General features: G+C 39.1%; 2 protein-coding genes across 4 annotated transcripts in view; one reads left to right on the top strand and one right to left on the bottom strand.

Moving 5' to 3' along the window:
• Positions 1-7,280: 7,280 nt before the first annotated feature.
• The window catches only part of LOC136029590 (baculoviral IAP repeat-containing protein 6-like), a 397,865-nt gene continuing 377,886 nt past the window's right edge, over positions 7,281-27,259 (top strand). For 2 of the 3 annotated variants that reach the window (XM_065708091.1, XM_065708090.1), the window contains exon 1: positions 7,341-7,580. The gene's annotated coding sequence lies outside the window, so the exon portion shown is untranslated. Of the gene's footprint in view, positions 7,581-27,259 lie in introns of all 3 variants that reach the window. The other variant, XM_065708088.1, reaches the window with a different exon arrangement.
• Positions 23,560-27,259, bottom strand: part of LOC136029589 (uncharacterized) — a 61,460-nt gene continuing 57,760 nt past the window's right edge. The window contains exon 2 of the mRNA XM_065708084.1: positions 23,560-24,047. Within this exon, the coding sequence (XP_065564156.1) occupies positions 23,621-24,047 (427 nt within the window). The 3' untranslated portion in view covers positions 23,560-23,620. The remainder of the gene's footprint in view (positions 24,048-27,259) is intronic.

Here is a 27,259-nt window from a genome sequence, read left to right as displayed (position 1 = left end):
CGATACAGTATTGTGGTCCAAGTTAGAGGTTCACAAAGACGTGTGAATATATCTAAAATGGGAAATTTTATCTAATACACGCAAAAAATTACTAAATAAACCATTAACTAAGGTAGCACGTGCAGACGCCTGAGAATCTGGTTCAGACAAATTACAATTAAAGTCCCGGCTATAACACAAGGTAAACCTAGACACCGGATTTTTTTCCTACAAAAGAACCTAACTTTTTACTCGATAAAACAAATAATCGCTCTGACTGATTGTTGGAGTAATCAGTGGGTAAATACACACTAATATAAACACAGGAGTCCACTCTCACGGCTAAGTAATAATAATTTATTTCGAACAAGCTAGAACGGTCAAACACTTGTCTTAGACATCTGTGGGAACACCGCTTTAAGGAGGGGCTATTATATATCTGCTATTAATCAAAAAAATTAACTTCTAAACTTGTTTGTAATGTTATCTTCAATATTTGGAGGGTTTAGAGTGCGTGGAAAGTGTGGCCATTTTTTTTTTTGCAAATAGTCTGTGAAGAAAGTGTAGCAGAATTGTGTTATCCTATTTTCAAAGCTTTATGTTAGTGCCTTTTCAAAGGGTTGTGCCTTTCGTGACTACATTACAAGGAATATAAGAAATTTTAAAGGGACCATCGAACAATTACGAAATCTTTTTTTGGAACTTTTTTTTCTTTTTTTCGAGTTGTCGAAAATAATTCTTAAGAGAGTAAGAAGTCCACCAGTTTGGTCTTGTACTTTTAGGAAAAGTTATTTCTAGGTCTGAGCATGAAAGGCATGCGCAAAACTGTCCCTACTTTGGTGGACTTGGTACTCCAACTGTTCCGTTAAGTGTGACTATGGCTACAGACTCAGCTGTTCAACATGAAGATAGTGGTGAAGACATTACTTGTATTGCTACAACAAGTAAGGAGGGGATTATAGCTACTGGGACGGAAAGAGGCTCAGTTGTTGTGTGGAATATTAACAAGCATCTAAAGGTATCATGAAATTTTTCTTTTATTACCATTTCAAAATTTAGATTTCAGTTTTACTTTATGACAAGCCAATTTTTGTAAGAAGTAAACTTTGATAATAAAATGCAGCGAAAAAGTATAATGTATTTTTATAATTTTAATTTATTTTTCGAATCGAAATTAGTGAAATTGATTCTTTTATATAACTAATTTAAAAAAACTTTTTCCACAAGACAAGTTTCTTTAAAAAAAATGAAGAGCTCCATTAAGCCAAGAATGAGCAAAAATAAAGTCAAATAATCTTCCAAGCCTAAAACTACCACAAATCACTATCAATAAATAAATGAAACTCAAAACGATCAGACATTACAATCAATAGCCGAGTCAAACTCAAAACCAGCAAAAATTAACATGAGTTGGTCTGATAACCCCTATGTAATCTCAAGACCGGAATACAATTTATGCTTTGCTGAAAATAAAAATCCTGGATTGTCAGATGAATTGAAAAATACTGAAATGTTTTCGTTAAGGTTTTGATAATTTTACATTTATTAATGTAAGAAAGTCGAAAACATTAACATATTTTGTTTTCAGTGAAGCGCAAATAACACAAATACGAGGTGTATGTGTGGGAAGGAGGGGGTATCCACCCTCTGATCACTTTGAATCTTAAAATCGGCACTAGAACTTCTGATTACCAATACAATGAGGCCCCTCCGAAGCCTACACGATTACCCTTTCTATATATACCTTATATGCCCCCAACGTATAACTTACAACCCTTGCCCTGAAGGCTCAAAATTTTAATTGGATGGGTTTGGGGAAATGGTGGGCGTGGGAGGAAGATTAGCTTATCTCTAGTCACTTTTGACTAATAAAAGGGTATTAGCCCTTTCTATTTCAATTGAATAAGCTCTTTTCGAAGTTTCTACGACAACAAATTGCCATTAAAAATTTTTTATCGGATGCATTTCGGGAAAATACGAGGTTTGTGTGTGTTGGGGGGGGGGGTATCCACGCTCTAATCACTCTGAATATCAAAAATGGTATTAAAAATTCTGATTAACGATCAAATGAGCCCCTTCCGAAGTTTATACAATCACTGTTTTTATATAAACCTGCCCTATATGTTTCTATATGAATACCTGTTTCTGTATAAATACCCCCAGGGCATAAGTTACAATCCTCGTCCTGAGGGCTCTGGATGAGTGTTCATCCTCAAAGACATGATTTCCGGATCTTTAAACTACGTTGAACAAAATGGCTGCTTCAACTTTCTTATTAAACGTGTTTGGAGAAATGGTGGGCGTCGGAGGGGGTTTCAGTTGCCCTTCAATCACTTTCGACGATTATTTGATCATTTCCAATTGAATGAGCCCTTTTCGAAGTTTCTACGACAATTTGTTCGATACGAAGTGCCTTGGTCTAAACATATAAATAATGAACAATAAATTGTGTCCACATTGCTCTTTACTTTGGCAGCACTATTGTGCTACCTATGATTTAGCCGCATCATTCTGCACCTCTATAACATGTCGTGACGACATTACACTTTTCTGAATTTTGTAGTCTATGGGAGATGAGTAAATTGTTTTCTGATGAGGTTGTTGGGAAAGAATGGTAGTGTGTAGCTAAATAAATAAATAAATAACTTTATTCCTCACGCCTCTTAATACCGAATTTCTATACAACTGGCACCTTTTTAAAAGAAAAATGTTATGGCAGGGCGAAGAGAGGATCGACTGCGGCACGATTTCCATTTAAAGTAGTCCTATGTTAAAAGTCTCGAGATATGGTATGTTTATGTTTAGGCTGTTGGAGAAGGCTTTCAGTGATTTCATCTTTTCTACTGGGAATGGTAGTTTGTTCCAGATCCTGATGACCCGGGGTATGATAAAATGATGGTAAGAATTAGATCTTGCAATCTTCATTTTCACGGACTCCAATTGCAGACTGTGCGATTTTGTGTTGCTTTGGGGAAGTTTTTGAACAGGCTTGTCTTTTACGTTCCTGAAATTCTCATGAACTATCTTGAAGAGGGTTTTTAAGTCTAAGATCGTTTTTCTTGTCTCAAGTTTATGGAGAGTGAGCCTTCTTAGAGCTTCGTCATACGGAAGGTTTCTGAATCCTTGAAGTCCTTTTACAAAGCGTTTCTGGACCCGTTCTATTTTGTCAATATCCTTTTTGAGATATGGCGACCAGATGACAGTGGCGTATTCAAGCTGTGGCCTGACGTAGCTTGTGTATGCTGATATCTTTGAGTGATTGTCAAGGTATCATAGGGATTGACTGAGTAGCCAGAGAGTATTTGACGCTTCACGCACAACCAGGCCGATATACTTTTCTGGTTTCAGGTCCAAGCTCAGAATTACACCTAGGTCCTTTTCACAGGTAGATTTTGTCAGGTCGATACCTTTCATTTTGTATGAGTAAATTGGATTTTTGGCGGCCAAGATGGACGACAGAGCATTTTGCTAAATTTGGTGAAAGTTGCCATTCTTCGAGCTTCTCTGTCAGGGCATCCAAGTCGCTTTGGATTTGTGATGATGCACTAGCTTCTCCCAGGAGCTTCGTATCGTCTGCAAACAGACCGAAGTAGGTTTGGGAAATGGCATTTATGCAAATGTCTATGTACATGACGAACAAGACTGGGCCGATAACACTACCTTCTGTGACGCCACTGGTTGCATCTGTCCATGTGGATAGTGTGTCTGCAACCTTGACTGCTATTTTTCTATCATTCAGGTACGCTGAGAGCCAATTTTTTAGCTGTCCCTTGATTCTGTTGATTTCTAGGCAGTGGATGAGTTTTCGCAAGGATATTCGGTCGAAGGCCTTAAGTAGATCGATTAGCATAATATCTATTGGAATCCCACAGTCAAGGGTAGACTGGATGTAGTCGTGTATCACTACTAGTTGGGAAACAGTAGAACGACTTTTACAGAAGCCATGCTGATGATCTGAGATGAGGTTGTTCAATTCGAGATGCGAGTTTAACTTTTCCAGTATGACCCTTTCCATGATTTTTAGGAAAGGTGAAGTAAGGCTGATCGGGCGATAATTCTCCGGGTCAGTCCGTTTCCCTTTTCCTTTGAAAATAGGTGTTACATGGGATAGCTTCCAGGAAGTAGGAAACTTGCATTGCTCGAATGAGATTTGGAAAAGTATTGCCAGAGGTTCACATAGCTCGTCTTTCACTTCTTTCTGGATGAAGGACGGGATGCCATCAGAATTGAGTGCCTTAGACGCTTTCATGCCCTTTATTGCTCTTAGAACACTTCCTGGCGTGAAGCCAATGCTGTGGAGCTCGCTTCCTGGGTGTGAGTATTAGAGTTGAGGTAAATAGCCATCGTCAATAGTGATCGTGCTGGTGAAGAATTTTACAAGAGCATTCGCCTTATCTAGACTAGTGCTATGGACCACATCACTTCGATCTATTAGTGTTGGTAGTTTCTGTTGCTCACCTAGCTTGCGTTTGCACAGGTTGTAGAAATCGCTTTTTTTTCTTATTTTCTGGAATTCTTCTCGTTCGCAATCTTTGTTGTAGTTTCTGATAGCTTTTCTACATTTTGAGCTGAGTTTTTGAAGCTTGGCGAGTCTACTTATGCTTCCAGAGGCTATGTAATCCCTGTATGACTTCTTCCGGTCCCTGATGAGCTTTCTTATGTGTTTGGGAAGGAATATCCTTTTGCAATGTGTTTGTTGTTCCTGAATGGTGTGGTTTGAGTGACGGCTCGGTGAAGTATGCCATAGAAAACTTCCCAGGCTTCGGCGATTGGTAGGCTATACACAAGGTTGTCCCAATCGGTATGCTCTAGTATTATTTTGAGTTTTGTTATATCTGTTTTATGGAAGTTTAATTTAAAAGTGGGTCCATCATCCTGTGTACGAATTTTGAGTTGTTCAGCACGGACTTGGTAGTGGACAGCATGTTCAGCTAAATGAAAATTTGTTAAGTTATCTTGGTGCAAGTGCTGATAATAAGTGGATACATATGTAAACTAAAATTGCGACTTTTAAAATAGATATTTTAGAAATATTTAAAAGGGTTGCCAGACAGAATGATTCACTTGTAGATTCTTAGTTTAAAAATGGAGTTCTACTCCCCGATTTCTACATTACTTGGATTTTACACGAAGTGTAACTATAGAAATTAGACCAAAGAGTGCATCCATACTCAAAACATGAAGGAATTGAAGAATAATATAAAGTTTCGAGTGCTTTTTGAGGAATAAAGGGCTTTATTCTGTTTAGAAGATCCATCCCTCGGGACATTTTTTATTGAAAGTGGCTATACAGGATCTTACGTACCATCATAAACGGTCTGAGTAATATTTTCAAGTTCTATCTGAGACGTCAGCTTCACTTTCGACGCCTTTTTGCGATGTTACTTTTTTACTAAGGCGCTGACTGAGTTACTAGTAGTTTCCCGCACAAGCCGTTTTATTTGCTTTACTATCAATCACATCCTCCTTCAAAATACTAGCGTTTTTTTTTATTACCATAGGCGAATACCAAATATTTCTGACTATATGTCAATTCACTTAGAATTCGTACCGACCACTAGGGAAATGGTGACCACCAGCGAGGTAACCTCTTGCATTACTTCGACCATAGCCACCAGACCAAAAATTTACTTCTTTTTTTGCCTTCCTTCAAAATTGTAAGCTAAATTTTAAGTAAAGTCATCCGGAATAAATTGTGTCCTAACTGAAAGAATGGCAGACCTGCAATACCTCCGATTCAAGCCAGATGTTCACAAATTAAACTCAGAACAGAGCTACCACCGGGTGAAAAATAAATCACTAGATTCTTTGAAATATTTCTAAATTAGGAAAAAGATTCCTAGATTCTTGATAAATAGAATCTCTTAATCAACATTTATATCAATAAGACTGTAATTTAGATGATCCAACAAAGAGCATGGTTTTGGATTTTAATATCGCCAGCTTTATCAATAGGCTTGTTTTATTTTTGTAGCATGTTCAACACAGGCGCATCGACAAGAAACTGTTGAAATTACCCCCCCCCCCCTGTAATAGATTTGAAACAATACATTCTTTCTGTTATTTTTTTTTTGCGAAATTCCCTCCCTACATTTGAAAATACCTTTTTGGTATAGTTCTAAGAGGAATATAAAAAATTCTTGCCTTACGCATTTTCTAGAATTGGCACTCTTGGGTTACTTCCCCGATCGTTCAATTGTTTGCGTGGATATTTGTGGTCTAAACGAAATTCTAACTTTTTTCTTTTCCATTTGAAGCCCTGTTTTCCCTACAAATTTAGAAACGATTTTCTTTTTTTGCTCTAGTTCAGCTAGCATAATTACCGGAAAACCATCAAGAACTTTAAAAAATATCATTGCTGGAGTTGATAAAACTGTACCTATCCCAGTAAATTTTTGTTATCGAGAGACAGAGAGAGAGAGACAGAGAGACAGAGAGAGATAGAGAGAAAGAGAGAGAGAGATAGAGAGAGAGAGAGAGAGGAGAGAGAGAGAGAGAGAGAGAGAGAGAGAGGAGAGAGAGAGAGAGAGAGAGAGAGAGAGAGAGAAGTCATAGACGCGAACAAAGTTGAAAAAAAAGATTGTACGTCTTTGCATTTTTGTCTCAATTTTGTCACGAAAATTAACAAAAGGATTGAAAAAAAGAAGGCACATTAAAATTTCTTTGAAGCCAAAAATAACTCAATTCATGCAAAGATCGAAAAATATTCAAATTTTTATGTTTGAAGATTCCAACAAAGTATAAAAGATATACAGCAACACAACAAAATTTCAATATATTTCTCCCTCAAGTAAAATAGAAAAAAAAATACTTTTCCCAATTTAATGATGCAAAAGATTAATTAAATTTATCAAACACAATAGTTTTCTGAAGTAAAGTTTGATGGGGTATACTTTTTAAATATTTTTAATTAAACTGCTATTTCCTTTCGCATGACTCCCATACCAGAAGATCAAATCATATATATACCAGATACCAGAATATCAAATCATACATATATATGTATATTATATGCATATAATAGACATCCAAGCTTGTGCCTTGTTCCTTATTCTTTTCCTTTTTGTGTAGCATTTGTGAGTTTTCTTTATTTGTGAGCAACTAGGCTTTTTTTTTTTTTGCAAAATAGTCTGTGAAGAAAGTGTAGCAGAATTGTGTTATCCTATTTTCAAAGCTATATGTTAGTGCCTTTTCAAAGGGTTGTGCCTTTCGTGACTACATTACAAGGAATATAAGAAATTTTAAAGGGACCATCGAACAATTACGAAATCTTTTTTTTTGGAACTTTTTTTTTCTTTTTTTTGAGTTGTCGAAAATAATTCTTAAGAGAGTAAGAAGTCCACCAGTTTGGTCTTGTACTTTTAGGAAAAGTTATTTCTAGGTCTGAGCATGAAAGGCATGCGCAAAACTGTCCCTACTTTGGTGGACTTGGTACTCCAACTGTTCCGTTAAGTGTGACTATGGCTACAGACTCAGCTGTTCAACATGAAGATAGTGGTGAAGACATTACTTGTATTGCTACAACAAGTAAGGAGGGGATTATAGCTACTGGGACGGAAAGAGGCTCAGTTGTTGTGTGGAATATTAACAAGCATCTAAAGGTATCATGAAATTTTTCTTTTATTACCATTTCAAAATTTAGATTTCAGTTTTACTTTATGACAAGCCAATTTTTGTAAGAAGTAAACTTTGATAATAAAATGCAGCGAAAAAGTATAATGTATTTTTATAATTTTAATTTATTTTTCGAATCGAAATTAGTGACATTGATTCTTTTATATAACTAATTTAAAAAAACTTTTTCCACAAGACAAGTTTCTTTAAAAAAAATGAAGAGCTCCATTAAGCCAAGAATGAGCAAAAATAAAGTCAAATAATCTTCCAAGTCTAAAACTACCACAAATCACTATCAATAAATAAATGAAACTCAAAACGATCAGACATTACAATCAATAGCCGAGTCAAACTCAAAACCAGCAAAAATTAACATGAGTTGGTCTGATAACCCCTATGTAATCTCAAGACCGGAATACAATTTATGCTTTGCTGAAAATAAAAATCCTGAATTGTCAGATGAATTGAAAAATACTGAAATGTTTTCGTTAAGGTTTTGATAATTTTACATTTATTAATGTAAGAAAGTCGAAAACATTAACATATTTTGTTTTCAGTGAAGCGCAAATAACACAAATACGAGGTGTATGTGTGGGAAGGAGGGGGTATCCACCCTCTGATCACTTTGAATCTTAAAATCGGCACTAGAACTTCTGATTACCAATACAATGAGGCCCCTCCGAAGCCTACACGATTACCCTTTCTATATATACCTTATATGCCCCCAACGTATAACTTACAACCCTTGCCCTGAAGGCTCAAAATTTTAATTGGATGGGTTTGGGGAAATGGTGGGCGTGGGAGGAAGATTAGCTTATCTCTAGTCACTTTTGACTAATAAAAGGGTATTAGCCCTTTCTATTTCAATTGAATAAGCTCTTTTCGAAGTTTCTACGACAACAAATTGCCATTAAAAATTTTTTATCGGATGCATTTCGGGAAAATACGAGGTTTGTGTGTGTTGGGGGGGGGGGGGGTATCCACGCTCTAATCACTCTGAATATCAAAAATGGTATTAAAAATTCTGATTAACGATCAAATGAGCCCCTTCCGAAGTTTATACAATCACTGTTTTTATATAAACCTGCCCTATATGTTTCTATATGAATACCTGTTTCTGTATAAATACCCCCAGGGCATAAGTTACAATCCTCGTCCTGAGGGCTCTGGATGAGTGTTCATCCTCAAAGACATGATTTCCGGATCTTTAAACTACGTTGAACAAAATGGCTGCTTCAACTTTCTTATTAAACGTGTTTGGAGAAATGGTGGGCGTCGGAGGGGGTTTCAGTTGCCCTTCAATCACTTTCGACGATTATTTGATCATTTCCAATTGAATGAGCCCTTTTCGAAGTTTCTACGACAATTTGTTCGATACGAAGTGCCTTGGTCTAAACATATAAATAATGAACAATAAATTGTGTCCACATTGCTCTTTACTTTGGCAGCACTATTGTGCTGCCTATGATTTAGCCGCATCATTCTGCACCTCTATAACATGTCGTGACGACATTACACTTTTCTGAATTTTGTAGTCTATGGGAGATGAGTAAATTGTTTTCTGATGAGGTTGTTGGGAAAGAATGGTAGTGTGTAGCTAAATAAATAAATAAATAACTTTATTCCTCACGCCTCTTAATACCAAATTTCTATACAACTGACACCTTTTTAAAAGAAAAATGTTATGGCAGGGCGAAGAGCGGATCGACTGCGGCACGATTTCCATTTAAAGTAGTCCTATGTTAAAAGTCTCGAGATATGGTATGTTTATGTTTAGGCTGTTGGAGAAGGCTTTCAGTGATTTCATCTTTTCTACTGGGAATGGTAGTTTGTTCCAGATCCTGATGACCCGGGGTATGAACGAATGATGGTAAGAATTAGATCTTGCAATCTTCATTTTCACGGACTCCAATTGCAGACTGTGCGATTTTGTGTTGCTTTGGGGAAGTTTTTGAACAGGCTTGTCTTTTACGTTCCTGAAATTCTCATGAACTATCTTGAAGAGGGTTTTTAAGTCTAAGATCGTTTTTCTTGTCTCAAGTTTATGGAGAGTGAGCCTTCTTAGAGCTTCGTCATACGGAAGGTTTCTGAATCCTTGAAGTCCTTTTACAAAGCGTTTCTGGACCCGTTCTATTTTGTCAATATCCTTTTTGAGATATGGCGACCAGATGACAGTGGCGTATTCAAGCTGTGGCCTGACGTAGCTTGTGTATGCTGATATCTTTGAGTGATTGTCAAGGTATCATAGGGATTGACTGAGTAGCCAGAGAGTATTTGACGCTTCACGCACAACCAGGCCGATATGCTTTTCTGGTTTGAGGTCCAAGCTCAGAATTACACCTAGGTCCTTTTCACAGGTAGATTTTGTCAGGTCGATACCTTTCATTTTGTATGAGTAAATTGGATTTTTGGCGGCCAAGATGGACGACAGAGCATTTTGCTAAATTTGGTGAAAGTTGCCATTCTTCGAGCTTCTCTGTCAGGGCATCCAAGTCGCTTTGGATTTGTGATGATGCACTGGCTTCTCCCAGGAGCTTCGTATCGTCTGCAAACAGACCGAAGTAGGTTTGGGAAATGGCATTTATGCAAATGTCTATGTACATGACGAACAAGACTGGGCCGATAACACTACCTTCTGTGACGCCACTGGTTGCATCTGTCCATGTGGATAGTGTGTCTGCAACCTTGACTGCTATTTTTCTATCATTCAGGTACGCTGAGAGCCAATTTCTTAGCTGTCCCTTGATTCCGTTGATTTCTAGGCAGTGGATGAGTTTTCGCAAGGATATTCGGTCGAAGGCCTTAAGTAGATCGATTAGCATAATATCTATTGGAATCCCACAGTCAAGGGTAGACTGGATGTAGTCGTGTATCACTACTAGTTGGGAAACAGTAGAACGACTTTTACAGAAGCCATGCTGATGATCTGAGATGAAGTTGTTCAATTCGAGATGCGAGTTTAACTTTTCCAGTATGACCCTTTTCATGATTTTTAGGAAAGGTGAAGTAATGCTGATCGGGCGATAATTCTCCGGGTCAGTCCGTTTCCCTTTTCCTTTGAAAATAGGTGTTACATGGGATAGCTTCCAGGAAGTAGGAAACTTGCATTGCTCGAATGAGATTTGGAAAAGTATTGCCAGAGGTTCACATAGCTCGTCTTTCACTTCTTTCTGGATGAAGGACGGGATGCCATCAGAATTGAGTGCCTTAGACGCTTTCATGCCCTTTATTGCTCTTAGAACACTTCCTGGCGTGAAGCCAATGCTGTGGAGCTCGCTTCCTGGGTGTGAGTATTAGAGTTGAGGTAAATAGCCATCGTCAATAGTGATCGTGCTGGTGAAGAATTTTACAAGAGCATTCGCCTTATCTAGACTAGTACTATGGACCAAATCACTTCGATTTATTAGTGTTGGTAGTTTCTGTTGCTCACCTAGCTTGCGTTTGCACAGGTTGTAGAAATCGCTTTTTTTTCTTATTTTCTGGAATTCTTCTCGTTCGCAATCTTTGTTGTAGTTTCTGATAGCTTTTCTATATTTTGAGCTGAGTTTTTGAAGCTTGGCGAGTCTACTTATGCTTCCAGAGGCTATGTAATCCCTGTATGACTTCTTCCGGTCCCTGATGAGCTTTCTTATGTGTTTGGGAAGGAATATCCTTTTGCCAATGTGTTTGTTGTTCCTGAATGGTGTGGTTTGAGTGACGGCTCGGTGAAGTATGCCATAGAAAACTTCCCAGGCTTCGGCGATTGGTAGGTTATACACAAGGTTGTCCCAATCGGTATGCTCTAGTATTATTTTGAGTTTTGTTATATCTGTTTTATGGAAGTTTAATTTAAAAGTGGGTCCATCATCCTGTGTACGAATTTTGAGTTGTTCAGCACGGACTTGGTAGTGGACAGCATGTTCAGCTAAATGAAAATTTGTTAAGTTATCTTGGTGCAAGTGCTGATAATAAGTGGATACATATGTAAACTAAAATTGCGACTTTTAAAATAGATATTTTAGAAATATTTAAAAGGGTTGCCAGACAGAATGATTCACTTGTAGAGTCTTAGTTTAAAAATGGAGTTCTACTGCCCGATTTCTACATTACTTGGATTTTACACGAATTGTAACTATAGAAATTAGATCAAAGAGTGCATCCATACTCAAAACATGAAGGAATTGAAGAATAATATAAAGTTTCGAGTGCTTTTTGAGGAATAAAGGGCTTTATTCTGTTTAGAAGATCCATCCCTCGGGACATTTTTTATTGAAAGTGGCTATACAGGATCTTACGTACCATCATAAACGGTCTGAGTAATATTTTCAAGTTCTATCTGAGACGTCAGCTTCACTTTCGACGCCTTTTTGCGATGTTACTTTTTTACTAAGGCGCTGACTGAGTTACTAGTAGTTTCCCGCACAAGCCGTTTTATTTGCTTTACTATCAATCACATCCTCCTTCAAAATACTAGCGTTTTTTTTTATTACCATAGGCGAATACCAAATATTTCTGACTATATGTCAATTCACTTAGAATTCGTACCGACCACTAGGGAAATGGTGACCACCAGCGAGGTAACCTCTTGCATTACTTCGACCATAGCCACCAGACCAAAAATTTACTTCTTTTTTTTGCCTTCCTTCAAAATTGTAAGTTAAATTTTAAGTAAAGTCATCCGGAATAAATTGTGTCCTAACTGAAAGAATGGCAGACCTGCAATACCTCCGATTCAAGCCAGATGTTCACAAATTAAACTCAGAACAGAGCTACCACCGGGTGAAAAATAAATCACTAGATTCTTTGAAATAGTTCTAAATTAGGAAAAAGATTCCTAGATTCTTGATAAATAGAATCTCTTAATCAACATTTATATCAATAAGACTGTAATTTAGATGATCCAACAAAGAGCATGGTTTTGGATTTTAATATCGCCAGCTTTATCAATAGGCTTGTTTTATTTTTGTAGCATGTTCAACACAGGCGCATCGACAAGAAACTGTTGAAATTACCCCCCCCCCCTGTAATAGATTTGAAACAATACATTCTTTCTGTTATTTTTTTTTGCGAAATTCCCTCCCTACATTTTGAAAATACCTTTTTGGTATAGTTCTAAGAGGAATATAAAAAATTCTTGCCTTACGCATTTTCTAGAATTGGCACTCTTGGGTTACTTCCCCGATCGTTCAATTGTTTGCGTGGATATTTGTGGTCTAAACGAAATTCTAACTTTTTTTCTTTTCCATTTGAAGCCCTGTTTTCCCTACAAATTTAGAAACGATTTTCTTTTTTTGCTCTAGTTCAGCTAGCATAATTACCGGAAAACCATCAAGAACTTTAAAAAATATCATTGCTGGAGTTGATAAAACTGTACCTATCCCAGTAAATTTTTGTTATCGAGAGACAGAGAGACAGAGAGAGATAGAGAGAAAGAGAGAGAGAGATAGAGAGATAGAGAGAGAGAGAGAGAGAGAGAGAGAGAGAGAGAGAGAGAGAGAGAGAGAGAGAGAGAGAGAGAGAGAGAGAGAGAGAGAGAGAGAGAGAGAGAGAGAGAGAGAGAGAGAGAGTCATAGACGCGAACAAAGTTGAAAAAAAAGATTGTATGTCTTTGCATTTTTGTCTCAATTTTGTCACGAAAATTAACAAAAGGATTGAAAAAAAGAAGGCACATTAAAATTTCTTTGAAGCCAAAAATAACTCAATTCATGCAAAGATCGAAAAATATTCAAATTTTTATGTTTGAAGATTCCAACAAAGTATAAAAGATATACAGCAACACAACAAAATTTCAATATATTTCTCCTTAAAGTAAAATAGAAAAAAAAATACTTTTCCCAATTTAATGATGCAAAAGATTAATTAAATTTATCAAACACAATAGTTTTCTGAAGTAAAGTTTGATGGGGTATACTTTTTAAATATTTTTAATTAAACTGCTATTTCCTTTCGCATGACTCCCATACCAGAAGATCAAATCATATATATACCAGATACCAGAATATCAAATCATACATATATATGTATATTATATGCATATAATAGACATCCAAGCTTGTGCCTTGTTCCTTATTCTTTTCCTTTTTGTGTAGCATTTGTGAGTTTTCTTTATTTGTGAGCAACTAGGCCCCTCTCACGCGCATTTTTCCCAAAGTCACCGGATCAAAATTTTGAGATAGCCTTTTTGTTCAGCATAGTCAAAATATCTAATAGCTATGTCTTTCAGGACGACTTAATCCCCCACTGTCCCCGAGGGAAGGGCTGCAAGTTATGAATTTTGCCCGTTGTTTACATATAGCCTAGTATTGTTGCTGGGAAGCATAGGCGTGGAAGGAGGGGGGGGGAGTTGGCGGATAGCTTTACATGGGAGGATCTTTCCATGGAGGAATTTTTCACGAGGAAAGATAATTTTCATGAAGGAGGCACTGCATTTCCTAGAAACAATTAGAAATTAAATGAGAAAATAAGGTTTTTTCAACTGAAAGTAAGGAGTAACATTAAAACTTAAGACGAACAGAGAATATTAACTACATTAATCCCCTCGTCAATGCCCCGGTCTTGACGCTAAAGAGTTTTTAGCAATTTCAAAAGAGCTGTTTTTTCTAATTAAACGGCCTTTGTGATTTAGGGGTAATTCTTAAAGAATTGGAAAAAAATTCGAACTTTTGCGTAAAGAGTGGGGTATTGACGAGGGGTGAACCCCTTTATATTACGTGCATGAGGGAGTTTGCTTCTCCTCAATACCTTGCTCTTTACGCTAAAGTTCGGATTTTGTTCAATAAACAAATTTTATTTTTCCAAATCTAAGCAAGGAATAACATTAAAACTTAAAACGAACAGAAAATATTACGTATATAAGATGGGCTGCTTCTTCTCAATAGCTCACTCTTACGCTAAAGTTCATTTTTAAACTTTTAAAAGAGTTTATTATTCTAATTAAACAGCCTTTGTGATTCAGGAGTCTTTCTTAAACAACTGGATCAAAAATCAAACTTAGGTTTTTATAAGGTAATTATTTGTAATTAAACTAAAATTAATGTACAAGTTTCATTTTAATTATTCATGTTGGGTGAGCCAAACTCAAAATCTACATTAAGTCAAAAACGCTCAGAAGTTAAATTTAAAAAAAAACAAGTCATTAAGTTTTAATGTCGCTCTTTACTTTCGGTTAATAAAAAGAACTTCAGTTAAAATAAATCCGAACAAGATCGTGAGAAATTTATATTTTGTATTAACTGATTGCTATTTTAAGTATCATTCGAATGTCTGTATATTAACTTTCTCATCAAATCTGTGAGTGCTTCCAATTCTTTATAATAAATCAATGATAATTTTAGGCCATTTAGCAAGAACGAAAACTTATCTGAAACTGAAATATCATTTTATTTCTTAGTATTCTTGATAAGTAACAAAATTTTCAGTCTGATTCAAGAATGCAGTTTTAATAATCTTACATAAAAATCACTTTTTGAATAGACTGAAACTTTGTATTGAAAAAATAACTGTTATTTATCAAAAGCTAGGGAAAAATTTATTTTCCAGTTTGTTAAGAATGAGAGAGCAAGAATCAAATTTAAGATATCAAATTCCTTCAATTGCGAATCAATGCAAGTCATCTGACTTAGTTATTGAACAACCATCGTTCCTCACGTTTAAAAAGAATTTGAAGAATATGATTATTTCAACTTACAGCTGAAGACTATACTGATATTTTTTATGCTTTGTGGTGATTATCATCCCTATATTCAGTTACTTTTTCTCCAGTTACCCTTTTTCTTTTCTCATCTTCTCCTTTCTCCTCTTAGAAGTATGTATTTTTGTAATTGTTGTTGGTTTACTTTTTCCGCCAAAGGAGAAGGAGACGATAAAAAAAGTCTTAGGAGATAAAAACAAGGAAGTGTGTTGACAATTCTAAGGATTTTTATGCTTTTTTTCTTAGAATACTTTTTATTTTAGTCGTTAACCTTTGCTAATCGTAAAAAGAAACATTTGCAAAAAAAGGAAATAAAAACACAAATAAAAGAGAAGGGAAAACATATTTCTCTCACTGAAAAGTTAAGCCTTCTTTGTTTGTTGCGCCGATCCTTTGCTAGCCAAAAATATATATGTGGGCATCTTATGCCCTTCTGTAGGGAGAATTTATTCACATTTTCTTTTTTCAGAGGGAAATGTCGTTTGAAATAGATATTTCAAAAACTGTTCAAAATGGCCCTGACTTTGACCTCTCTTCCACTTGGACGTCTCTTTGTGTAATTGGACCTTGTACACCAGAGAAACTCAGGCAGGATGGTGTTAGTTCTAGTCTAATTGCCGGTCTTTCTGTTAGGAGGATTCATTTTATGACTAGTGCTGTTGATTTTTGTCATTTGAACTTTTGGACTCACCTACAATTGAAACTGTAACAAATAATGAGTTAGCCCTGATTTTAAACGTTTATGACCTCTCTCGACGAGTAAAGCCTTATGAGTTGACAAAATCAAATGGAGGAAAAACCTTAGGTTCTGATTTGCTAAAAAATACGAAGAATAAGTTTTTCTCCCCTTTGTCATGGTCTCCTATGAGTGGCACACAAAGCGAAAAAACGTCTCGGTATAAAGCGGATATTTCTGACCCGTTAGTAGAGACTCTTTTTATTAGTGATAGTTTATCCTCTAAATATGGTTGGCCTCCTTCAACCAAAGGCAAGATACAAATATAACCAAGAATATAACCAGAGAATACCAATCTCGGATTCACGCACGTGGGTGGACGAAGAATGTAATTTGGTTGCGGAAGAAGAGGCCCGCATAATCCTTAGCTACGGCGATAAACCTCCCTCAGGTGCCGATATTAATAAGCAATTAGCAATCGCATTCCCCAATAGAACGATAGATGCTTATAAGGGCCGACAACGAAATGCCGACCATCAGCTCCTCGTGACACAGGCTATCGAGAGGCTCACCTCAAGACCGAGCCCACAACCATCTCCACCAGCTGCCCACCCTCCAGTCTCTCAACCTAATGAATCCGCCGTTCCCTATGACCAACCCAGTTGTTCTGTTCCGGTGGACCTTATACCACCACCTCAACATACAAGGAAATCTTCCAGACTAAGTAGTTCCTCACCAACTGTCCCTCTCCCTACTCCCAAGATAGATGATTTCCCTATACCCAAACCCGGAACTAGTAAACGACCCATCCCCGAAAATAGGAGGATAACTAGAAGCCTTTCCCGGTAGGATAGTACCATTTCAAGTACATCGAACCCATCATCAAGTCTATCTGATAGACCCATGGGCCCTACCTTAGAGGCAGAAAAGCCAAGGTTGAAAAAGGCCGAAAGACGGAAGCTAAGTGAGCGTACAACCGTATAACTCCCCACTATAGTAGAAACCCCTGAGAAGACTAAGCGAGAAGAGCCCAACCTCCTATTTAATCCAGATGCCCCGGAGTTCATCCCCTCTCATCCACAACAGCATGAATCACCAGTTTCGCCTGATCCTGTACCCCCTATCCTTGTTAGCTCCCCAGTTGACTTGTTTAATGATTTCTTCAAATCAGCTAATTCAAGATCCTTATCTAAGAATGCGGCGCTAGACGCGAAACTGCATAGTCTAGTCAACCTTTGTCTGGCTGACAGACCCAGCGAGGGTATCTCCATAATTAACGAAATTCTGGAAGATTATTTCTATAAGCCCACCAAGCCTAAAGGGGCCAGTCGGTCCGAGGGCCCAATGAGGCATGACGGGTTCCGTAGCAGAAAGGTCAAGCGTGTCTATAGGTGCCAACAGTATGACCGAATCCAAAGACTATTGAAGAAAAACCCTTCCATCGCAGCTTACGCTATTCTTGATATGTCCAAAAAACCAGGTCCGGTTGACATCTCAGCGTTCAAACAGTTCTGGACTGGTATTTTCGGAAGACTCTCACCCCTAGATATAGAACCTTTACCTCCAGTTGGGAACCAAAATGATGTTTCTACGTTATGGCGCCCGATAGAAGTACCCGAAATAGCTAAACTTAAGCCGTCTGGAGACCAATCTCCTGGACCAGACGGCCTACGAATTGTCGACTGCACACAATTTGGGTACGAGGTTCTTGCAGTGCTATTCACCGCTATTTATTTCTTCAGAGTTACCCCTAAGCCTTTCTTGAAGTCGCGTACCGTTTTACTCCCTAAGTCTGATGGGGCTACAGACCCCGCTGACTTTAGACCAGTCTCTATATCCTCTTTGCTCCAATGATGGCTCCATAGAGTCATCGCAACCCGTCTTGCCAAAGTAGTCGATATCTCCCCTGCTCAAACTGCTTTCTCACAAGTTGATGGTTCACTAGTGAATGCACTAATCATCAACAGCATTCCAAAAAAGGCCAAAACATCTTATAAGTCGGTGTATTTACTGAGTTTAGACGTCCGAAAGGCTTTCGACTCAGTAAGCCACCATTTAATTCTCCGTGCGTGTAGAGCACAAGGCCTTCCACCTTCCTTCCTTGACTATATTGAGTCAATCTAACGCGAAACAACTTCAATTTTTGAGTTCCCGAACGGCAGGGGAGAGACGCTTGCCAAACTAAGTAGAGGCGTTGAGCAAGGCGATCCTTTAAGTCCCGTTCTTTTCAACCTTGTGGTGGATGAAGCTCAGGGAGCTATTCCCCACGAGGTGGGCTTTACAATCAATGACACCCTGATCCCAGCTATTGCCTACGTGGATGACTTGGTCATCGCGCCCTCCACCAAGGTCGGGTTACAAAAGTCCGTAGATATCATTGTTAAAGTATTAAAGAAACGGGGACTACATATTAACGGAGCAAAAAGCATATCAGTCGGCATTGATGCCAACCCTAAATCCAAAAAGACTAAGTTCATCACAGTACCTTTCGTGTCAGTCGACAATACCCTAGCGAAAACTCTCAGAGCAGACCAAAAGGTTTCGTACCTAGGTGTGGATATGGCCCCCTATGGGGTTAAAAACCCGGCGACTCTTAATGATATTAATACTCTACTTACTAAGATTCAGAAGGCCCCCTTAACCCCCCATCAACGTCTGTTCTGTTTGAAGTAATTCTTCATCCATAAGTTTGTACATCAGCTAACTTTAAGCCCTTTTTCATCAGGGTCACTAGCCTCGTTGGATAGGTCCGTGAGATCACCTGTGAGAGCGTTCCTTGACCTCCCGCATGATGTGCCCAACGCTTACCTGCACGCTAGAGTATCAGACGGTGGCCTTGGCATCCAGGAGCTCAGGCTCTCGATCCCTCGAATTAGAGCCAGCCGAAGCGCCTAGACAATTCAAAAGGTTTCCTGTTATGAGCCTCCCCACTCTTTCCTAGCTATATGCAGAACAAACGAAATGGATAATCACCGTAACTACCTACGTAAACTGCTGAAAGTTGGCGAGACCTACGCCATGTCCAAAACACGCTACGATAAATACCACTCCAACCAACTCTACAAATCCCGTGATGGAGCGGCCCTGAAGGGTCTTGGGTCTTTTCCTCTATCCCAAAATTGGGTGGATAAGCCCCCTGCCGACTTAGATAGCAGGAGGTATAAAAGAATGATCCACCACCGAATCAATGCCATCCCAACCTGAAGCCGAACGGCAAGGGGCCAAGACTTGCTGAGAAATTGTAGAGCCGGCTGCCTCGCACCCGAGACAGCGAATCACGTCTCGATGGGTTGCGTGAGAACACACCCTAATCGTATAAAACAGCATGACCGGGTTAGAGACATAACCACAAAATGGATAGAATATGACGGGTACAGAGTGATAAAGGAACCATCCGTCACCACCCTTACCCCCGGTACCACGAGAGCCATGGGACGTTGGAGACCTGATATCTTTGCAATTAAAGGCGAGGATGGGGTTATATTTGACGCCCAGGTTAGAGCCGAGGGATACGACCTGGATAGGCTTCACGAAGAAAAAGTGGAGAAGTACAGAATAGCCCCTTGGCTAATCAAAACAATCAAATCAATCCACGGCCTAGAAACAATCAAGTGTGAAGCTATAACCTTCACCAGACGGGGTTAGATAAGTCCAAAGTGCTATAAGGCATTGGGAGTATACTTTAACCCTCGTCAGCTTGGGTTTTTATCCAGAGTCGTTCTATACAAAGACGTAACCATTTGGTGGGCCTGGAACTCTACGGTCCGAAGAGCCACCCTTCAACGGATACCCCATGTTCCCGACCCAACTTATCCCCACCAACCGGCGTAGCAACACATCCCCCTCACCACCAAAGAGGTATTCCCCACCACCGAAGTTATGTACCACATCACCTATCAGAGTAGCCAAAGAAGATGTATTTCCCATAACCCAGTGCAACAATTTGCCCCCAGTAAGTTTGTGGAGATGTTTCCACAAGCATTGAAATAGCTGTACCCTATCCCCTCATAGCGGATATAATTTGATGTTCCCAATGCCCCTTGTAAGTAGCTGAGAACCTGATTACCCCAATACCCCATGTAGATGTCCCACAAGTCATCCTGTGTTCACCAGTTGCCGAGTATCAGCGACCAAGTCCTTGAGATCGAAGCCACGTGAAGCAGCATAGCCATCCTGATACCCTAGCCAATTGTATTGCCGAGTACCCGAAGAATTTCTACAGAGCAAGAGAAGATTTTGTAGAAGTGGCAGGAAGAGTCTTATTCAGTGTTTATTTAATTATGTTTAATGAGGTGTCCATTTTTTGAGCGCCTCATCGTTTTTGTAAGGGCAGATCCTCCACCCAAAGATGGGGAAACCAAATACATATGTTTAATAGCCAAATGCCTCGTCATCTCTATTTTGAACGCAAATTGTATGTCCAGCCTTTGAGCTTGGACTACGTCTGGCTGAGAGACGGATGTTTTTATCATACGGTATTTGGATACCGTCACTTCTAGGCTCCTTGCTTCTATAGGGCCGTTGATTTTAACGCCTATAGAGAATGCAAGAGATCTCGTCAAGTTTTGTGTCAAGTGTTCATGTTGAGAGGATTTGGTGAGAGGTATTTGGTCTCGCTTACTGGTATCGTTAGCCTTTTTGTTGTGGGCCATTGGTTAAGGGAATCAATGGTACAAGGAGTACAAGTGATCTCATCAAGTAGACAAGGCCCAGGGCTATTCCTCTTGTGGATAACCCTTTTACTTGTCACCCAACTGGGTAATGGTAATTGAGCTCCTTTTTGGTTGAACTCAGAGGAATCGTTACACATTATGGGTGCACAGAGTATTAAGGGCCCATTGAGGATTAAAATCCAATTCTTCTTGGATAAAACACTTTGACTGACAGCCTTTTGTCACAGGAATGGACTACTATGACTTTGGTAGTAGGAAATTGGTTTATTTGATGTTGAACTGTTGACTCCAAGGGGCATACTGGCATTACTAGGTTTGTGGTGACCAGGTGACTTTGGTGATTGGTTTGAAAAACCAATGACCCTGTCAGATTATGAAATCCCCCCGGCCTCAGCTCAGGCGAAACTAACACACATATCTTAACATGCAAACAAAACACACACAGATAAATGTAGTGAAACACACACACACACATACACATACACACATAGACCAACACATGCATACACAAACATCCAAAAACAAACAGCCCCATACACGCTATTAGACATGTTTATTCGGTTTCCCCTTCTTAGGGTGGGGGATCTGTCCTTCCAAAAATAATGGGGTACCAAAAATGGCCACCCCACAAGAAATAATTAAATAAAAATGGAAATCAACTAGTCTTCATGCCACTTATAAATTTTCTTGAATTGCCAATGTAGTACATTCTGTTAATCAGCACCAATATTGAGTGGCTCCATTGTTACACAGGCAAATATCTTCAGAGATTTGAGAATGAAACCTGGAAAAGATGCCTTTGTTCCACACCACCCAAGAGGTCAAGGCTAGTGGCGCGTCTTTTTTAAAGAGGTTCCCCAGTAGGCCTCATCCTCTGTGTCATGTAATATTTATTATTATGTGTATTGTGTCATATAATGTCATTGTATTAAAATAACAAAAAATATTATAAAAATTATTCTAAAAAAAATTATTGTAGTTTAGTGACTTTTCGGTCATCTTGTGAAACAATCACTGACAGTAATTTAATAACAAAAACAATTATTTAAAAAAAACTGATGTGTGTTAGTGATTTTCCATTGACAAACCTGTTAATTGACAAAATTATTACTTAAAAGCTTATTAAAGGATTATTAAAAGGGATTACTTAAGGATTATATAAAAGTTGAAAGTCTGGAAAGAAAGAAAAGGGTGAATTAATACTTAGTTTTGCTGAAAGCCTGAAAGGATTACTTAAAAACAATTATTAAAAAAAAACCTATTGTGTGTTACTGACTTCCCAGTGGTCTTCTTTGCTCTTCTTGTTTTTTTTCTTTCTCCTCTTCTTTTGCTGCCCTTCCTGAGTGGCAGAAAGTCGCTTTGCCACAGCCTCAAAACCTTTACTACATTCTGCAATCTTCAATTGTTTGGTCTTCTTGCTACTTGTTCCTGCCACTTGATGAAAAATTACCGACAGCTCTTGGCTCGACATTGATTCATCATCGCTGCTAAAAATTTCCTGAATTTCCTTCCATCGCTGCAGATTTCTTTTGTTCAGCTTTTTGTCCCACCAAGGTGTCTGTTTCAAAGGTGGACTGCGTGCTTCTTCTGACATCTCCTCCATTGTATGTGAGTGTGTTTCTATGTGTATGAGTGTATGGCTCTGTGTCTGTGGCTGTGTGTGTGCTTGTGTTTGTGTCCATTTGAGGCTCCTCACTCCTTACTTCTTCTTGTGTCTCGTCCATTGCTAAATCCATCAAGGCTTATCTCTTTCGCTTCCTGGGCTTCTCGGGTAGGAGGAACATCTGCTCATAGCCCTCATTGAACTGGCCGGGCCTGACTCCGTAGTCGAAGCACAACTCTTCTCCCGCCGTGATGTCTCGTGTCGCCACGAGAAAAGGTCTTTTCAGACCATCAACCACCAACGCCTTGGACTTCAGATTCGGGCCATCCTCATTTGCCTTATGGTTTACAAGGCGTCCGAAACATTGCTGATGGGGATGGCAAGCGCAAGCCTCTTCTCTTGCATCTATCGTAACATCTTGGTCAACTGTCAAAAAGTAATTGCTTCCATCATCCTCTCCAAGTAGTGACCGAAAGAGTCTGTTTGCCTCGATGGTAGCCATCCTTTTCCCGTGAATCTCAACCACTACTTGATTTTTGTAGAACGGGATTGTCGCATAAACGCCTTGTCCAGCTCCTTTGTTGAGGCTCTGGGCTACGGTCATTCCCGGCCAGGACTGATTAAGGACACATTGAGTAAGATAGTCATCTACCAATGGCTCAGAAGGAAAGAGTTTTGGGATCCTGAACCTGCTGTAAGTCTGCTGGACCTCTTCCAGAGACGGCACGGTGTCTTGGTATCCTAGCCGACGAATTGCCATCTGTAAGCTAGCTTCTGTGAGGGCCTCAGTGAGATCTGCTCCTATTCCACGCTTCTCCGAAATTTTTTTAAGGATCTCCTCAGCTCGAGCCTGTTTGAGCTGTTTCCTGTAGAGATCCTTAACAGACTTCAATATGGCTGTGCTTTTTATCTCTGGATTGATTCTTCTTATCAATTTCAGAGAAGCCGTCTTCAACTTGGCCCTTCCATCTATTGGCTGTTCCTCCAGAACACGGTTGAAAGCCTGGAAAGAAAGAAAAGGGTCAATTAATACTTAGTTTAGTTGAAAGCCCGAAAAGAAAAGAAAAGAGGAAACAGACATGAGGAAATAGACATTTAGATTTAATATACAGTTAGATTTAATTTATTTACAATATAGAGGTATAGATTCTAGCAAAATACAGGCCCGAAAACCTGTTAATTGACAAAAGTCATTTAAAAGCTTACTAAAGGATTATTAAAAGGGATTACTTAAGGATTATATAAAAGTCGAAAGTCTGGAAAGAAAAAAAGGGTCAATTAATTCTTAGTTTCGTTGAAAGCCTGAAAAGAATTACTTAAAATCTTATTAAAGAATTATTAAAAAGGATTACTTAAGGATTATATAAAATGATGAAGACTGTTTAAGAAATCTATATCACATAATTTTAAGGTATACTTACTGCCTTGGCCACCCTTTTCCTGGCTGCCTCATCCATGCATGAAGCAACCTCTTCGTCGACCATGTCCTCAATTTTTTCCGAAGCAGAACATTTTTCAGCTTCTTGAGTGCACTTTTCCATGATGGCTCTGCTTGCAGCAATCCGGCGGAACGCATAGGCTTCGTACGCATTCTTTGATGTAATTTCTGAATGGCACAGGTACTCAAACATCATATCCCTGTCCTCCTTTGACAGGTTGGTCGCATTCCTATTAATAGTCGCGATTAAGTGGCGTATCGTAGTCTGATTTGGAACACGAACACCTGGCCTCATTTCGCCTGGGAAAATTTTCTCCAGGAACCTCCGCAATGTTATGCTTGTGTTTTTTATCTTCTGTCCTGACATCGATAAAAGGAATTGTTCTGGCTCTGGCAAGTCTGGCCTTATCAAATCAGGTCGAATGAACGATAGGTAATTTCTAAAAATGACTTCTTCGCGTACACTGAGTGCAACACCAGCGGACTTTATGCTAGCGGTCTTGTGTTTTTCAACAAGTATGACGAACATATTTTCCTCCTCCACATACCGCCGGTTCAAAAACTCCGTCACCGTCATATTCTCCGGAACTCCAGGCCGATGACCGTACATAAATGAAACCAAAAAGCAGAGGTATGCAGTGAGGTTTGTGTGGACCTCTTCAACCAGCCGATTTCTTGTTAGCCGCGTGATCACAGGGGCCATGAACTTCTCCACGCCAGCTTTCAAGTTCCTCTGGTCGTCTATAGTGAAAGAGTTTGGATTGAAAGTCCGCTGGAGCTCTCGGTGCCTCATCTATACCGTTGCAAGAGATTTTTGCTTCCTATCCAAGAAGCTTATAGCCGACATGGCAGAGTTGACGTGTGGAAATTCTTCCAATTATACTTTGTTCCCTCTAAGATAAAGTATATAATCTTTTGAGCGCACCCAAAAGTATTCCTATACTTTCTGGTACTCCTCTCTCTACATTCCGCAGACCATTTCTCAAATTTCTTCATCAATTCGATTCCATAGGCCATCTTCTTCGCCTCCTCTTCTGTTTTGACATTGGTGGTGTAGATGTCATACAGCCCGTGTTTCTGCATCTTTTTTCTGATATCAGATGTCCAATTCCAATCCTTCTTGTAGTATTCACTTCGCAACTCCGATTTTTCCTCCTCCTCCTCCGAAGATTCGTCCTCAGGGATCTCTGGAGCGTAGAGGCTTCCCCCCTCGTCGCTGTCCACAACATCTTCGGGGTCTGACTCTTCTGAGACTCTTCTCCGACGGATTTGAGAGGACAAACTTAATTGCTTACCGGAGAAAAGATCTGTTTCCAAGACAGGTGGTGATTGCTGTGGCAGCGCCGATGTTGATGGCCCTGCCACGTGTGCTGTGTGTGTGTTTGTGTGTGTGCATGTGCCTTCAGGATTGGCTGGTCTGGGGGCAGGTACAGTCACTGGCCTAGTGTCCTCGAATGAAAGTGCGCGGTCCGGTAGATTTAGAGGGTCAAAATATATTCCGGTCATAGCCGACAAAGCCTTGCAGAAACCGTGCAATGTTATATGACTTGTTCTGAGACCTCTCTGCAAGCTCATCCTTGGCCAATTCATGCATTTCCTTTGCTTCTTTACTGACCAAAATTCTCCATTGGTATTCTTGCTACAGCTTCCTTTCTTCGCCAGTAAGTGTTTGTCCAATTTGTAGAACGATCTGCGGCAAAATTGGCAAATAGTGAAGAAATTCCTTGGCTTCTTCCCTTTTACATCCTTCGAAACAGCAAGGGTCATGGAAGGATTCCTAGAGTCATCCTCGGGTGCGATCAAAGAGGCCGGGTGTGTTCCAGGGGCAGTCAAGGTTAGTCCAGGTGCAGTCAAGGTCGGTCCCGCGACAGTCAAGGTTGGTTTAGGGTCAGTCAAGGTTAGTTCAGGGGCAGTCAAGGTGGGTTTAGGGGCAGTCAAAGTATGTTTAGGGGCATTCAAAGTATGTTCAGGGGCATTCAGAATCGGTCCAGGGGCAGGCATGGTCATAATCGAGGATTCTTCACGAATAATGGTTTCAATTTCTTTGGTCATCTAAAAAAGGAAACTAGTGTCAGTTTCCTTTTTTTGCTTGTGAATTCAAAAACGTGTATTTAAATTATAATGAATTTAATGAATATAATAAATAAGTTAAAACCTGACTGACTATTAAAATTATTAATTAAAATTGTTTTCTATAATTTTGACACTTATTTCACATTTCTACGCACTTTTATACAATAGGCACAATTGTACAACGCGGCACGAGGCTAGGTGCAACATTAAGACTTAATAAGAACAGAAATGATTACGCCTACGAAAGGTTTACCTATGCAAGAGTAGTAATGAACCTTTCTCTTTACGCTAAAGTGTTTTTAATTATCCCTCTAAAATGTTCCTAGGGTTTTCTAGGGTCTGTCTGGGAAAATATGCTTAGGAATTGTGGCCAATCCACCCCTAGTGTACAAATTTCCCCTTAAAATTTAATCCTGCGGTAAAATTGCTAAAGGATCTAAGTGCCCTGGGGGCTGTCTGGTAACATCTCTCCAGGCAGGTGTCAGGGCCTTGGATTTACAAATATTTTTCCAAAAGTCAACAGATTAAAATTTTTAGATAGACATTTGTTCCGCATAGTCAAAAACCATAATAACTATGTCTTTGGGTATGACTTACTCCCCCACAATCCCTGGGGGAGGGGCTGCAAGGTACAAACTTTGACCAATGATTACATATATCAATGGTTATTTGGAAGTGTACAGACGTTTTCAGGGGGAATTTTTTTTGGTTTAGGGGTAGGGGTTGATGGGAGGGGGCTATTTGGGAGGATCTTTCCTTGGAGGAATATGTCATGGGGGAAGAAAATTCAATGAAAAGGGCGCAGGATTGTCTAGCATTACTATAAAAAAACAATGAAAAAATATGAGGGGTTCTAAAAATACTTTAGCATAAGAAGCGAGGTATTTAGGAGGAGATATATACCTCCCTCTTTATGCTAAAGTTTGACTCTTTGCCACAATTCTACTTTTCAAAATAATTAAAAGCTTTAGCGTAAAGAGCGAGGGATGGGGGAGGGGACAACCCATTTCATATAAGGAGTAATTTCTGTTTGTTTAAAATTATAAAGTCGCTCCTTACTTTCAGTTAAAAAAAATTAGTTTTTTATTTAATACATTAAGGATTTGTGGGCCAATTAAACTGAAATTTAAACTAATAATATTTTTATTACCAAGGACCAGGACCCTCTAAAACAGTACTGGGACTTTCTGGGGAAATTTGCTTAGGAATTTTGCCCTATTTCACCTTTCCCAGTGTAAAATTTCCCCTTAAAATTGTATCCAAGGCAAAAATTATATCCAGGGAAGCAGGCAAAAATGCATATTTCCAAATAACAACTTTTGTGGAGTCAACTTTTGGTCAAAAAAGCGTGAAAACCTGTTAATTGGGAAATTGATTGACATTTTAGAGAGATCCACACAATTTTCGCGGAAATTTGCTTAAGGATTTTGCTCAATTTCCACCTCGCCCAGTGTAAAATTTCCCCTTAAAAGCGTGAAAACCTGTTAATTGGGAAATAAATTGGCAGTTTGGAGAGCTCCCCCAAATTTTCACA

The sequence above is a fragment of the Artemia franciscana genome, chromosome 7 (genome assembly GCF_032884065.1).
Source record: "Artemia franciscana chromosome 7, ASM3288406v1, whole genome shotgun sequence".
Taxonomy (NCBI): domain Eukaryota; kingdom Metazoa; phylum Arthropoda; class Branchiopoda; order Anostraca; family Artemiidae; genus Artemia; species Artemia franciscana.
Note: the sequence above shows the minus strand (reverse complement) of the source record. Positions and strands in the feature narration are given on the sequence as shown.